Source organism: Mauremys mutica, chromosome 12, assembly GCF_020497125.1.
Source record: "Mauremys mutica isolate MM-2020 ecotype Southern chromosome 12, ASM2049712v1, whole genome shotgun sequence".
Taxonomy (NCBI): Eukaryota; Metazoa; Chordata; order Testudines; family Geoemydidae; genus Mauremys; species Mauremys mutica.
The window spans coordinates 8,698,673-8,714,391 of NC_059083.1; the positions used below are offsets into that span (position 1 = coordinate 8,698,673).

The 15,719-nt window shown below is 49.9% G+C and overlaps 1 protein-coding gene across 1 annotated transcript; it reads left to right on the top strand.

Annotated features, from left to right (window-relative positions):
• The first annotated feature begins 3,674 nt into the window (after window positions 1-3,674).
• Window positions 3,675-10,841, top strand: LOC123345864 (C-type lectin domain family 2 member D-like). Its single transcript, XM_044982922.1, has 5 exons — window positions 3,675-3,768; window positions 4,452-4,559; window positions 8,317-8,552; window positions 9,374-9,480; window positions 10,697-10,841. The coding sequence occupies exons 1-5, from the start codon at window positions 3,675-3,677 to the stop codon at window positions 10,839-10,841; spliced, it is 690 nt and encodes a 229-aa protein (XP_044838857.1).
• Window positions 10,842-15,719: the final 4,878 nt, after the last annotated feature.

The window sequence follows — 15,719 nt, forward strand, 5'->3', positions numbered from 1 at the left end:
TTTGCTCTGTAACTTTAACTCTTTACTTATGCCTTAGGTGAGACTTTCATGGGTCTAAGGATGCCTGGAATCCCTGAAAATTCCTGTCACACTCCTTGAGTCGTCTGGCTGGCTCACCAGTCTGTAGCCTGATCTAGGGTGTACTAATATTCAGTTTATTAATATTAAGTGTGGGTTTTAGGCTTGCCAGTCTGATTAGAAGATAAAAGTTCTTGTCTCGAATCAGGCTCCACAGAATTTACAAAGGACCCTCGGTGTGACAGGAAGCTCACACTGAGACAGATATAGTCGTAAAGATTTTATTAAAATTAATGAAATAGTAAGTAAGTGGAAAAAAATCAGTTAAAGTTACAATGGCATTACTACTATTCAAAAGATGCATCTAATACTATATTACCAGATGTTACAAAGCTTTGGTTAATATCCTCACACCCTTCCTTGGTAACCTGGTGGTAAGACACAGGACCAGCCTTGTGGTTCAGGTTTCTCAATTCTTGAGTGAGGGATGCAGTGCTTAGTTTTGATAGTTCTTAGTATTAGTGTCTAACTTAAGGTTTACTTGACTAACTTAAAGTTAAAATCAAAACGTAAAACTAAGAATAAAAACTTAGGGGAACCAAGCTTAGCCTAGTTCCCTTGAATCTTAAAAGTTTAAGAACAAGTACTGCCTAGTAAGAGTAGTAGTCATAGTAGATAGAATAAAATAGTGAGTGAAAGTAAGAGTAAAGTAGAGAATACTCTAGCAAGGTGGGCTACCTCTTCTATAGGGCAAGTGCCAGAAATTCTTCTTATGCCCAAATTTTATTCCTTGCCCACAGAAATGTTAGGGTACACTTACCCCATTGGCTAGTATGTTTGTATGGATGACATGTACATACACACAAGTTTCCTTGTGGTGTACCTATTAAGTCTGTGGGTACAACTTTGAAACCCCCCCATGCCATTTTTCCATTGTCTATTGGTCTAGATAAAGGTCTTAGACACATGCATGGATACTTATCTGTTTAGGTAACAAGATATAGGTCAACTTTGCTTTCTGGGTAAAAGGTCTTAATATAGATTTATTAACTTTGCCTTAGCTTAACATACGGGATATGACCTGTAGGTCTCTTGCATTACGACCAAACTTATTTTTAATATAAATCTATACCCCTATTACAATACATGAAATACTTAAATGATAAGAAATGATACATACACACTTTATTTTATATATATATATATATATATATAATATGCGCACACGAGCAAGCTGGTTAGTCCTGTAGGCTACAGATGTCCTCTTTTAGGCTGATGCAGAAATGCTAATGCTGCACAGCCTTGTTCCATTCAGTATCTGCTACCAAGCAGTGGAACTTCCCAGCATATTTAGCAACAGACGGATATCCCTGCTGCAATGCCCAAAGGGCTGCCTCGGCTGTATGCTCACTCCTAGGGTCGCTGAAGATCCCTGTTGCATCTTCCAAACAATTCATATACAGTAACTCCTCACTTCATGCTGTAGTTCTGTTCCTGAAAAATGTGGCTAAGTGAAATGATGTTAAGCGAATCTAATTTCCTCATAAGAATTAATGTAAGGGGGGGGGGGGGGTTAGGTTCCAGGGAAACTTTTTTTGCCAGATAAAAGGCATTATATACGTTTTAAACAATTTAAAACAAGCAATTTAATACTACGCTGAGGGAGTGGGGGGGAGTGGTGTGCACGTGCTGTGTTTACAAACATACAGTGCAGTACTATAGTTGGGAGGTGCCCCTGCCTTACCCCACACAGACACCGCCCAGTAGCACGGAGATGAGGCAGGCAAAGAGGCTGAAGGTGCTGTAGGCTCGCGGAAGCACATTGCGCAGTATTTCCTGTTCTGTACTGTGGTTTGACTCTAAACTTTAAGGTTGGCGACCACTTCTCTAAACTAATGTGCTACTGGCCACAAAATGTTTTCAGAAGAATGTGGCGGGCGCCAACAATTCTTCAAGGCTTACTTTGTCCTCACTCCCCCCTCTTGCCTGGGGCAATCCAGCTGGCTTGTGGTGTTTAGGGGAGATGGAGGAGCAAGGACTCAGTGCACAGGCTCGCTTCCCCTCCCTCCCCCCCGCCTTCTGCCCCCAAAATGCTGCAAACCAGCTGATTGCTGTGGGCGGGGGGGAGGGAAGGTGCTGAGCCGGGTGGGGTCTGCCGGGCAGGAGGTGCTGTGGGGAGGAGGGGGCGTAGGGAGGCTGCCAGCTGTGGACAAAGCAGGCAGCCAAACAAGGTAAGAGTGGAGCCTTGCACGACTTTAAATGAGCATGTTCCCTAGTTGATCAGCAACAAAACAATGTTAACCAGGACGACTTAAAGGGAGGAGTTACTGTACCTAAGGCCATGTCTACCCTACCAGCTTACGTCAACTCACGTTACATCGGCATGCAGTCACCACAGCTAGTATGTCACTTGTGCACGCGCCTACTTGGCTCCTTGTGTCGGTGGTGAGTGTACTCGCCAGGAGCGCTTGTATGTATTCAGAGTGCAGTGCACCATGGGTAGGAATCCCACTGTGCAACTTGCCACCGTCCACTGCACTGAACCATGGGAAGTTTTGGCAATACCTGGTGCTTCCCAAATGGGGAGCATGGGATCAACGTCCCATAATGCAGTGTTCAACATCCCATAACTGTATATGTATCCCATGATTTTAGCACCTTTTTTCCCTAAATCCCACAAACCTGCATGGCTCTCCTTGCTGCCTGCCATATCTTTGACAGAAGCATGGAGCCTGCACAGCTCTGCACTATTGTTATGGGCAGTTCTAGGGACTCGTGCAGGCTGCCACGACATGGTCTGGAGAAGAGGAAGCTCTTGTGGGAGAAAGAGGTTGGGCGGTCACATGAGGGGGATATGGGGGAGAACAGAGGCAGAGACGCTTGTCACCCCACATTCTCCCCTCCCATGTGGATGCCAGGATCTGACAGGCCCAGCTCCTTGTAGTCCAGGCTTGGGGTTAAGACCCCGCTGCTTAATGGGATGCGCTGCACCAGTAGGTACATGTAGGAGGCAAACCATGGACATTCTGCACATGCACAGCCAGGGTGTGCAGTGCATTGTTTACTGTCAGACATGCTATATGCACCTCCCTCCACTCCCCCCACGCACCCTGGTGTGTTCGGGTTGCAGGGCAATGATGCCTCCTCTCCCCATGTCCTCTGGTGGGAAACACCTAGTGGCTGGGCATCACAGTCCCCTCCCTCCCATCATTTGCCAGGATGCTGCCCCCTTTATGAGTCTCTGCTCATAAACTGGTGTGCAGAACTGGGGAGGGGGCTTTTCTCTCCCCTGCATAGGTGGGTAGATCCCAGGGAGGACAGGGAAGTTTCCATAGCAGATCAGGTCTCTGAAGCCCTGGGTGAGGGGGTGGGGTGGAGAGGCCAATGGGATTTAAGGGGGTTTAATCATCACAGCACCACCTCTGGCAGGGGTTGGGCTGCTGGGCAGGGAATGAGGAAACCACAAATCACCCCCGACCTGTCCTGCTGGATCTGTCTCAGCTTTCAGATCAGCTGGGGAGTCTGGAGCAGTGAGGGGAGCCAGAGCCAGGATCCCCACTCCCGCTCGGCATTGCTGCTGCTGAATTGACTCTGTCAGACCGAGAAGAGCCGATCCCAGCCTAACACCTGCAGCAGCGTCTGTAGCCCGAGTGTCAATGGGGCCAGCAACTGGGGCGGCTGAGAGTAAAGAGCCGCTGCAGGAGTTGCGTGTTGATGGGAACGGACACCTGGAGACCGGATGGTGGCCAGGTAATGGGGTGTCGCTGCCTGGGACCAGGCTGGAGAGACCCTGAGGCTGCCCCACATGGGGCCATGTTCTCAGTGGCAGCAGCCAGTGCCCAGCAACCCCCCGTCTGTGGGCAGCAGGGACTGGGTCTCCCCCAGGGGCTCTCAGGGCACCGATCCCAGCTCCCAGCTGCTGCCTGGTGCACACAGCGGTGCCCGTGGGGCTGGGCAGGGGCCTTTTGGGCTGGGTGTGTCAGACCCCCTGTGACAGCCCTGGCCTAGCTCTGCCTGGTTCCTTCTCCCCCCTTCTGCCGTGTGTGGCCAGTGTGAGACCCCAGTGTGCGGGGACAGGCGCACTCGGCAGTGTGGGCCCAGCCAGCGCTCGGCAGGGGGCAGAGCGGGGGTGGGGATGGTGAGGGGCAGCTTGAGCTCCTACCACCAGAACATGTGGGTCCTTGTCTCTGTGCCTCTGAGCTCACCAGGCCCCGTGACAGCCTGGCTGGGGGTGCCAGGGAGGGCACTGGGCTGAGGGGAAGGAGGGACTGTTCTGCCAGCCCCAGCCTGCCTGAGCCTCCGGGCTCCTCTCCCAGAGCATCTGACACGAGGAGCCATCGACAGAACGGGGCATGTTCTAGGGCAGCTCCAGCCCTGGTGCTGTCGGTGAGACGTGTCCTCGCGGCCCGGCCTGATGGGTCTTTGTGTTTCAGAACCTTCTCGTAATGGCAAGAAATGTAACTACAAGAAACATACAGTTGTGCTCACAGTCGCCCTCGCAGTTGTCTCCTTATGTCTCATTGCTGCTGTTGTCCTGGCAGGTGAGTTCTCAGCCCTCCCTTCCCCCTCTCTGCACTTCCCATTCCACCTGGAGCCACCACACTCAGTCTCTCCTCTTGGCCTGTCTGGCTTCTGCCCCTGGGACAGAGGATTCCTGGAGGTTGTTCCTCCATGACCGTCCTCCTGCTCCGTCCCAGACCCCTGCACCTGAGCGCTCTCAGTGTCGGGACTGAAACTAGTTCCCCTCAGCAAATCTCTGAGCACTTGGGGCCCAAGTCACTGTTGCCGGGCCCCAGGCACAGTCGCTGGTACCCCCGTGCAGAGTGGGGGTGATTGACAGGAGAAGGTGCAGGACAGCAATGAGCTGGGCCCTCTGCCTGCAGCGTGTCATCCTGAGGTACCAGCCTGGCCTTCCTGCATCCCTGGGTCGTGCCTGGGGCCAGGCTGGCAGGTGCTGGCGTGTCACTGAAACGAGCTGTAGAATGCAATACGGACACCTCCTTCAAGGGAGCTGGTTTGTCTGTCTGGTTTTGTTTTTGGCTTGGTTACAGTTTACAGAGTGGTCTATTGGGGATTGTGTGTTTGGGGGCTGTGTGGGACTGGGGGTCAGAGGCCTGCTAGGTGTGTGTGCACTAGCAAGGCTCTAGCCTCCTGTCCTTTCAATCCTTGGTCATCCTTGTGATCCCCCTTCCCCTGTGTGTTAACACGGGGCAGGGCTGACCTAGGAGAGAAGGGTTTAAAAGCCAGACACTAAGGCTGTATCTACACTGCGCTAAAAGCTCAGCGGTGCGGCAGTGGCTGGCCCATCTCTGCTGACTCAGGCTCATGGGGCTCAGGCTGCAGGGCTAAAATTTGATGTGTAGATGTTTGGGCTCAGGCTTCATTATCACCGGCTCCCAGGGCTCAGGCTCCAGCCCAGGCCTGAGCATCTACACACGGTTTTTCAACCCCATGAGCCTGAATCAGGTCACCTGGGCCAGCTGCGGGTTTTTTCTTGCTGTGCAGACATACCCATGGCGACCAAAGGGAGCTACCGAACAGGGGAGTTTGATAGGGAGCTTGTAGGAGGGAGAAGTAATAAAATTAGCATGGTTCAGAAGGGCCCCGTAGCCAGCGTCAACACTGCTCCTGGCTCCTCCATCTGTAACTTTGTCCTGACAGAGAATCTAATCATGGATGCCTCTACCCAGGTCCTGGTGTAAATTTGCAGAGACTGTGGCCTACATTTCCCCATCACAGAAAGCCAGGCTAGGGGGACCATCTGGTGTGATAGGTGCTTACGGGTAGAATCTCTCAGGAAGCAGGTGGGAGAGCTACAGGAGGAGGTGGCTAGGCTGAGAAGCATCCATGCACATGAGGAATTCATTGAAAACCTGCATATGGAGACCTCCAAGGTGGAGGAGCAATCCAGCGGGAGAGGACTGCATTTGCTGGCTACTGCTGGCAACAGGCAGTGCTCCACTCCCGCTCCCAACCCACTATCCTTAGTGATGCAAAACCAGTGTGCTGCCCTGGCAATGAAGGGTGACGAGTCTCCCCCAAAGGTGGAGGAGGAGAAGTCATGTACCCCAAGGCTGGGAGGATCTCAGCCATTGCTCCCAAGAGGAAATGAAGTGTGGTGTCCCTAAGGGGAATGGAGACATCTAGGTGCAGGCCTGGCCTGGCATCCTGAGCGCTGATCTGCCTGCCAGGGGCCTGCATCTGAGCCATTACGTAAGGGTTGCTGAGGCTCATCCAGCCCTCTGACTACTGCCCCATGCTGCTCATCCCTGTGGGCACTAATGATACTGCAGGGTCTGACCCTGAACAGGTCAGAAGTGACGACAGGGCTCTGAGAGTGAGGGTAAAGGAATGATCAGGTAGTGATCTCTTCGATCCTTCCAGTCAGGGTAGGGGCCGAGATAGGGACAGACATGTCCTGGGGGTTAATGCGTAGCTGAGCAGATGGTGTTGCTAGAAGGACTTTGGATTCCTCAACCATGGGATACTGTTCCGAGAAGGACTGAAGAGCAGAGATGAGGTCCCCCTATCAAGGAAGGGGCGAATATCTTCGGACACAGACTGGCTACCCTAGTGGGATGGGCTTTTAACTAGGTTTCACAGGGGCAGGAGACAAAAGCCCCTGAATTGGTCTCTGTCTTGGACTTGGGTGAAGGGTTGGAATTTGGGGGGGGGAGCAGGGATGCAGGAGGGATGAGGGAATATAGAGGGAAATCTATAAAAAGGGGAATAAGGACAACCCAGGGAATTATAGATGAGTCAGTTTAACTTCAGTCCCCAGACAGGTAATGGAGCAAATAAACAATTTGTAAGCCCCTGGAAGATAATAACGTGATAAGTAATAGACCACATGGATTCGTCAAGAAGAGATCATATCAAACCAACCTAATCCTACCATTTTAATCTAGTAATGGACAGGTCCATGGTCAGGATTCTTTTATTCCTAATATATTTTTAAACTCCTTATTGTCCTAAACTCTGCTGGGCACAGATTTCTCCTTGTATTCCTTGGTTTACCTTATCAATTTCCCTTTCTACAGTTCCTAACTTCTGATTTATATTCAGTCTCAATTTCCTCTTGTATATTATTATAGCAGCCTTCACTTCCCCTCTAAACCATTTCAGTTTGTTACTAGGCCAGTAACTCTCTCAAAAAAAGGACATGAGGATCGTTTGGCATGATTTGTTCTTGGCAAATCCATGTAGGGTGTTCCTCATTCCTCTGTTATCCTCTAGGTCAGGAGTCTCAAACAATCTGCCTTAGGGCCAGTGCCAGTCCCCAGATCCTCCCAGTGGGCCAATAATGTCACTGATGATGGTGTTCAGAAAAGAAAACGTTTATAATGCATTTTTTATTTCAAATTTCTTAGAAATAATAAAACTGTCATACAACTTTATACAATTCTTTGCCTGCCAGAGAGTTTTTAGTGTTTGCCAGACACCTGACAGAACAAGGAGTAATGGTCTCAAGTTGCAGAGAGGGAGGTTTAGGTTGGACATTAGGAAAAACTTTTTCACTAGTAGGGTGGTGAAGCACTGGAATGGGTTACCTAGGGAGGTGGTGGAATCTCCTTCCTTAGAGGTTTTTAAGGTCAGGCTTGACAAAGCCCTGTCTCGGATGATTTAGTTGGGGATTGGTCCTGCTTTGAGCAGGGGGTTGGACTAGATACCTCCTGAGGCCCCTTCCAACCCTGATCTTCTATGATTCAGTTCTGTCAGTTTGTTGATGTTTGGCCTCAGTGACTGAGTAGGTGAATCCTTCAGGATTGCAGCAAGGTGTGCATCAGATAGTTGTTTGGTCCACTTTCCCACACTCCATGCTCTGACAGCAGGACCTTGCTGAGCTGGGCTTTCTTGGGCACAAAAGTGGCTGAGGAGGAGGCAGCACAGTCATGGTCTGCCCACTGGTCAGATGCAGGGGGTAAGGAGCATGGCTGCCACTCTAAAGAGATGGGGTAGTGGGTGGTTCTAACCCTCCCTGTGTCTCTGGGATTATGCTCCCATCAGCTTCAGTGTCTGCTGGTGCTTCTGCTGAGATGGCCCTGATGCCTGGGAATCCTGTCTGTCTGCATCTTCACTGAATTCAGCCCAACACTCCACACCAACAAACCGAAGAGTGGTGGCCCCTCATGACATTCAGTTTCTAATGACCTCCTGGCTCCCTCCCATCCTCTAAGCAGCTTCCAGAGGCTTAAGGAGTCTGAAATGTGGATCTGATGAGATTGTTCCTATTTTCTCTTCTCGGAGAGCAGGTATATGTGTCACCAATCTCTTAACCCTGTGTTCTTTCATTTTCAGTGCTCCTATTCACGAGTTCTTCGGATGGTCGAGCCACCTCTGCTCTCCCCTCTCAGGGACCCCCTTTAGTCACCTGTCAGGGGCCCCCTTTAGTCCCCTGCTGCCCGGAGGGGTGGGTCGGATACCGAGGGAAATGCTACTATTTCTCAGAGGAAGAAAAGAACTGGGATTCTAGCCAGTACTTCTGCTCTTCATTCAATGCTTCCCTGGCAGTGATTGACACCCAGCAGGAAAAGGTGAGACAGGTGCAGATTCCTTGTAACTGCAATAGCCTGGGCTTGGCATGACAGACAGTGTTGGAATCTGGGCAGAGCCCCACCCCTGGAGTGTGAGTGGGACCTTTGGTGTTTCTCTGGATTGGAGGTGAGAAGGAATGAGATTCTGGAAGCGAAGCCCCTGCCCTGGCTATCAGTGTGGCTCTGTGATCAGTACGGACCCTCTGAACCCTCAGCTTCTGACTGGAGACAGCAGCTGTGTGGCTTCCCAGCTTCCCCTGCCCAGTTTTGGGTTTTCTTGGCAACCAGCGGGGGTGATTGGAGTTGGTGGCTGAGTCTCTCTCTCATCCTCCACCGAGAGACCCACGGGAAACTGGGGGAGGGGAGAAGTGGCACCAAAGCACAGGTGTGACTGAGCTAGAAGCAGGGGAGCTGTGGGCAGTAGCTGCTGTTGCAGAGAGGAGCCTGGGAGATGAGATGAGCCTCTGGGATATTGCAGGAAGGCAGGAGGGGGCTGAGGAGGGTAGAAGAGAGCAAAACCGTTCTCTTTCTGGGGCAGGGGTATACATGGGGGGTGGGGGTGTACATGCAGTGTGGATTTCCCTGTTCCCAGAGTACAAAGGGGGAATCCCACCCAAAAATGAGTGACAAGCTGAGGCCTAGTCTGTACTAGAAGGTTTAACTTCTTTTAGGGTTCGCCTTTCAGCTTCTGACCAGTATAATTCTACTGATCTAAGTCCTAGTGGAGCTGTAGTTATACCAGTAGAAAGGGGCCTTGGCGCAGTGTAGCTTATTCCCTTTCCCTCTCCTATACAATCACTTCTGTACCAATGTATGTTCAGGATTTCATGATGCGCTATGCAGGCCTCGTTGAGCACTGGATCGGCCTCAGGAGAGAATCAGACCAGCCCTGGAAGTGGGTGAATGGAACCATATTCAGCCAGCAGCTGTGAGTCCATTTCTTCTCTTTGCTTTCCCAGTGATAAATCACAAGCGACTAAAATGTTAGCTTGGGCTGATCCACAGCTTACCCCATTAGAGCTTTTAATCTTAAACCCGGTGTTAAAATAGGGCCTAGCTCCTCTGTGCAGCACAGTCCAGGGCAAGCAGGAGCGTGTGTCTCTGGCCTTAATCTGTGCTCCCACTGCCCTCTCTCCAGCTGCTGTCTCGGTAGGAGTTTTAAAAAAAAAAAAACCAAAACCCCTGGGGGTAGAGTCCCAGTGGATGCACATTTGCAGTGAAACAGGCTGTAACCCCAGAGGCTCTTTGTGAGCCCTTGCTGATCAGAGCAGCTGCTGCATTTGTTTTGAGCATGGGCTGTGCACTGCCTACCTCCACAGGCACTGACTTTACAAAGTGCTGCAGGGGGCTTGATCCCTGCCTCTGCCCTGGGCCCTGCCCTCACCCCTGCCCCACCTCTTTCCGCCCCAGCTCCATACCTGTCCCGCCCACTTCTATCCCCTCCTCCCCCCCAGCGTGCCACATCCTTGCTCCTTCCTCCTCTTCCCCCCCCCACCCCCAGAGCCTCCTGCGCACCATGGGAGGTGCAGGGAGGGAGTGGGAGGTGCTGATCTGCAGGGCTCACCAGCTGATGGGAGGTGCTGGGTGGGGGGAGCTGATAGGGGGACTGTTTTCCCCATGGGTGCTCCAGCCCAGAGCACTCATGGAGTCAGCACCTATGCCTACGTCTAACTCTTAATTTGAAGGTGCTAAAGAGACATCTCACTGTTCTGTACACATCAGTTTCCATGGTCTGCTGATTCAGGCAGAGGTTCTCACGTTGGCTACACTCTGTTCATATTTGTAAAGTTTGCTTCAGTCATTAAGGGTTAGAAATTAATTTTTTTAAGATATCTGAACATGGCCGTGCTATGGAAAAATTCTGGTGTGCTGAGCTGCCGAGAGCCGCCCCACTCAGATCCCTTTTTGTGCTTGCTCTGCCTAATGATTGCCTGAAACATTCCCTCCTGTTCTGATCCCTGGCTGCCAGGCAGGAGTTTGGGGTGAATCCTGTTGCTGGTGTAAAAAGGGGAAACGCTGAGAACCTGTAAGCACTGCAGCTCTGCTTCACCGTCGGCATATGTGGAACGCCACCTTGATGGGAACTGATGTGGGTGGAGAGGGAAACGTTCAGCTCCTGACTAGCTCCATGGCTTACATTACAGGTTTGAAGTAAGAGCAGAAGGGAACTGCGCGTATCTGAGTGACGTCTTTGTGAGCTCTTCCAGGTGCTATTCTCTGAGAAACTGGATCTGTAACAAACCTGATGCATTTACAAAGGGAAAGGAACATGCAGTAGAGAGAGACTAGTAGGGATGTAAAAGTTTAAGCTTGATGCTTATCAGTAGGACCCTACCAATTTTGCCTCAGGGATCAAAATAAGCTCTTCCCCCCTGAAATCGGATGTCTCCTTGTTCCTAAGCACACCCTAGCAAAGGGGGCTCCTAACTCCGACTGGGCAGGGGAGGGACCGGACTTGAGGCTTGGGGAGGCACGGAGCTGGCAGCGGAGCTCCACAGAAAATGTGAGGGTGCTGCAGCACTGCATGCACTCCTAGTTCCCTGGGTAAAGGTTTTACCTATAGAATTTTAGTTGGTTACAGTTACTGTTTTTACACGTTATTTACATGCCTAGGGACTAGTATATCACTGTAGAGATCAGTCATGAATAGGACCTGTGTTTTCTGGCAATGAAAACAGGATAATTTCAGATTTAAAAGCCTTTGTTTTGGAAATATCAGCTATGTATTATATTAATACAGAACATACAGGCATGGCTTCCCCCCGGTTACAACCTGGACTGTGGGACCGCTAAGCCCCTTAAACTCTCCAGCCTGGGCTGTCTCTCACGGTGCCATACAAATGACAAGGAACAAAACTCTTCCATGTACTGTGATCACTCAGCCATCAGCACGCAGAGAGACACAGCCAAATGTGTTTACAAATGTCTTTTTCACACGTGCCTTCTGTTTAGACAGTGTGGTTAGTTCAGTGCCCATTGTGTCCTTCAGCTCCTTCCTGAACCTTTGCATGTAGCAAGTACTACATCAGCAGTGGCCGTATTTACTGCATTGATGCCTCCTTCATATTTACAAATTGGGCAGTAGGTGGTGATATGTTTAAATTACACAGAAACCTGCAATAAAACAGTTTATCACCATCTCAGCATACAAATATTCATTGACACACACTTAGGGCACATTCAAACTCGTTTGGGCAGCCCACATCTTCATACTTTCCAATGACATACAGTCATGTTGTGGGGTTAGCACTTGTCCAGGTTTGGAGAAACTGGGTTCAGCATCAACTGAATTGCACGCGATTGCCAAAAGAACGTGAGCAATCTGGCTGTGTTTTGGCAAACGCTTGTCTGCTTTTCCAAAAGCTGGAGAGAGAAATGTCATGGAAACTAGGAAGATTATTTACAATGTTCAAGTAAACTGCCCATTCATCCTCCGATACAGAACTCAGCTGCGGAATTCTCTGTTCGTAGTCACTGCAGTTGTGGGAGTACATGAACTTGCTTAGGATCAAGGATTCTGACATTGCAAAAAAAAAATATATATATATATATATATATGCTGTCTGCATTTCAGTGCCTCTGCAGTTTCTCTCCAAGACATTGAAAAACTTGGTGCTTGAAACTGTCCAGTCCAGTGCCTGCTGTCCTTTGTACTGAAGTGTTGCCAGCAGATCAGAGGCAATGTTTGTACACTTCTGTCGGTAAGGTCAGAAGTGATTCAAACTTAAGCCTTTGTATGTATGTGACCCTGTTTATACAAATTGTATATATGTATGTGACTGCTTTACCATTTACCAAATTCTCTTCTTTATAATAAAGCTTTAAGTTGAGATGCTAAATGATTGGCTGGCAGCGTGGTATTTTGGGTAAGATCCAAACCTTTACTGACCTGGTAATGTGGCTGGCCCTTTGGGGTCAGAAGAACATTTTGTACATGTGAGCAGAGTTTTAAAATAACTTCTCATTGTACTGGACCTAGGTGATGATTGGGAGCCAGAGAACTGGAATGCAATCGGGGCTGTGTGATTTCTTTTTGGCCTCTTGACCGTGTGGGGAGTGTGGGACTCGGAAGCACAGTTTGTGACTAGTTGAGGAGTTTAACTGAAGTGTTACCCGCCAGTCTTGGGAGTATCTGCTTTCCCTTTTGCAGCCTGACCTCACCTTGCATTGCCAGTGAGGGCTTCACCAGGCACCCAGGGTCACACAGGCCTCCACCCAGCCTTGTACTATCTGTTCCCTTTATTTCTGATTTTCATTTTGTCGTCCAAGTACACCAGTAATCGTGAGCTGATGCTTTGTTGCATCACCACACTCTGCCCTTCGTTTTCTTTTTCTGTCGCTATAACATGATGTGGACTTTTCATGTGGTTGATTAGGTGGTCCTTTTTAAGATGGTCAAGAACTTTGCTGCAAACTGTACAAAATAACTTCCCTCCACCCACATGGAGCACCTTCATGCCAAATTCTTTAATTTGTCCTCAGGCGTAACCCTTTTAGGCATTGCTAGTGAACGGCCGAAGCACAAGGTGGAAAATCCGAAGGAATCGGCATGCGGGAGGGCCAGGGAGAGGCTCCAGCTATGAGGGAACTGCACTGAGTCTGCAGGCAGCTGGGGCAAGGTCCAGCTGTGCGCGGGAGCGAGATGTGAGCTGGGAATCTAGAACCAGCTGTGCACTGGGGAGAAGGCCTAGAGCCAGCTGTGCACTGGGGAAGTGGGGGACAGATGCTGGGCACTGAGGGCTAGAGCCAGTCGTGTGCTGGGGGCAGGAGCCAGATGTGTGCAGAGGAGAAGCACTGTGGACGCTGCCAAGAGCAGGTGTGAGCACCATCTGCTCTGCAGCACGGTGAGGGAGCCAGACGCCCGGCTGCCAAGTGTCCTGCCTGCCCAGGGGGAGCTCTGCAGTGGTTTGGCCGAGCCCAAGCCTGTGTGAGGAGGGGTGAAGTTGGTAGCAAGTCTCACCATTAGCCAGCCCCCAGCCTCTGTCCTGCACCCTGGGGAGGAGTCAGATGTCTCCTGGCAGAAATCAGGTAGGGGAAGGTATGTTCTGCCATATCTCCTCTATTCCCCCCACCCCAAACACTGGTGAAGTGGTCATTTAATTCTGGTGTTATGGGCGCTAAGGCTGCAGGACACAATGCGCTGCATATATGAAACAAACACATACACACATACACACCCCGTCCTGGTTCCTTAAATGGATAACTGCGCTTTACACCAGCCCCAAGACAGCTGTATGAGTTAATGAGGTTAAATCTTCCCTTTTTGAATTACGAAGAGGGACTGTGCAATGGCTATGGAGCCTTTTGCACAGAAGATAAGGAACGATGGACCCCTCACAGGAATAAAACTTGCAGGAAAACATCGGAGAAATAGCTTTATATGCAAGTGAGTTAATAGTATGTTTATCTAAACCAAAGATTTCCCTAAAATGGGTTTCTAAAGAAATTCAGGACTTTGCGAAAGTGTCTGGATTTAAAGTGAATTATGTCAAATCTGAAATAGGTAGAAATTTGCTGGACTATGAAAAGTCTCTCCTCCAGAAAACATTTGGATACAAATGAGCGACAAATTCTACAAGATACCTGGGAATTCCTATCTCAAACAAGCTAGAAGAGCGCTCTGAGTTCAATGTCAAACCACTGCTTCAGCAAACGAAAAAAGACCTTCAGTGCTGTAGGATATATACAGTTTCTTGATTGGGAAGAGTAGCCAGAGTCAAAACAAATCTTCTGCCAAGGATATATTTCTGTGAGGGTCATAGATAAACCCCCCCAGCAGGAAAAACTGAGGACATTGTTAGAATTTATATGGAATAAGAAAAGACCAAGAGTGAGAGAAAATACTTTGTACAGACCTATTAATTGGGATGGACTAGCTTTTCCAAATATTCTATCAAGCCAGCCAGCTCAAAGCAGTAGTGGATTGGGGGTGCTGTAGCCCAGTTGAACAAGAAAATTACAGGAGTGTAAGCTTTACTAGGCCACCATGGACTACTAAAAAATCAAGCCCACCAGAAATGTATATGCATCTGTAATGGGGTGGCTGCCGCACTCTATGAAGAAAATGGCTGGAACAGGCCAGAGAGGCTGCCCAGACCAGCAGCCAATCAGCAAAGGCCTGTGGAGAGCCAATCAGGGCTGGGCTGGGCCCTATATAAAGGCAGCCTAGTAAAGGAATAGGTAGTCTCCTACTGATTAGCAGGGGAGGAGGACTGACTTCTGAGGTAGCACCTTGGGTAGAGTAGTGCTGGGCAGGCTTGGGGGTTCAGAGGGGAGCTCTGGGCCAGTACCTGCCAGGCTGTGGCCCCTGCTAAAAAGGATTGAGAAGGTGCATGGGGCTAAAGGAGAAGTGGTCCAGGGAAGATAGGTGGATAGGAGGGGAGAGAAGGAGGGCAGAGAGAGGTTGCTGCTAGAGGGTCCCTAGATTGGGACCCAGAGTAGCAGGTGGGCCTGGGTCATTCTCTTCTACCCCCTCCCCCCCAACTTCCCCCCTTGCACTGCACCTGACCACAAGGGACTGTGGCCAATACAGACTGCAACTTGCCCCTGAAGGAGTGGCTAGACTTTGGGTTGTGGTTGGCCATGGAGGCAGGTGCAAGCAGAAAGACTGTTTTTTACCCCACCCCCACACACACAGAAGGGGGTGAGAAGGGAGTAGTGGGTGCTGCTGGAGGGCCGTGTCCTGAAGCAGACACTACCGAGGGGGGAGCAATGTGGTTCCCACATCAGCGGAGCAGCCAACAGGTGAGACACCACGTGAAGAGGGTTCTGTGCAGTGGACAAGAGCTAATTCCTGTAGCAACCTGCAGGAGGCGCCAGCAGTGGTGAGTCTTGACCCTGTCACAGCATCCATTAGCAAAGGCTACTCTATGGGTTTGGGACAGAACTAAAGTACAGGTCATTTCTCTCACCAATTACATCCATTGCGAATAAGCCAGATCTTAAACCGTATCATGAACCAGAGAGCTTGAAAGATTGGAAGAGCCATGGAACACCAGGGGTTGGCCTGCTACTCAGTAAAGAAACTTTTCTAACTTATTTAGAGATCAAAACTAATTTTAACTGGCCACTCTCCCCTGCTACCAGTACTTTGAAGTCAGGCACTATGTTTCTTAACTTTCTAGAAAGCTTTTGGTATAAAACAGGTTAACTTGAATAGAAGTGATG

Excerpts from the sequence above, each read along its gene's own strand:
- LOC123345864 (XM_044982922.1), top strand. The coding sequence starts at position 3,675 with ATGGGGCCAGCAACTGGGGCGGCTGAGAGTAAAGAGCCGCTGCAGGAG. Across the intron at positions 4,560-8,316 it reads TGCTGCTGTTGTCCTGGCAG|TGCTCCTATTCACGAGTTCT; the intron begins GTGAGTTCTCAG and ends TTTCATTTTCAG. Across the intron at positions 9,481-10,696 it reads ACCATATTCAGCCAGCAGCT|GTTTGAAGTAAGAGCAGAAG; the intron begins GTGAGTCCATTT and ends CTTACATTACAG.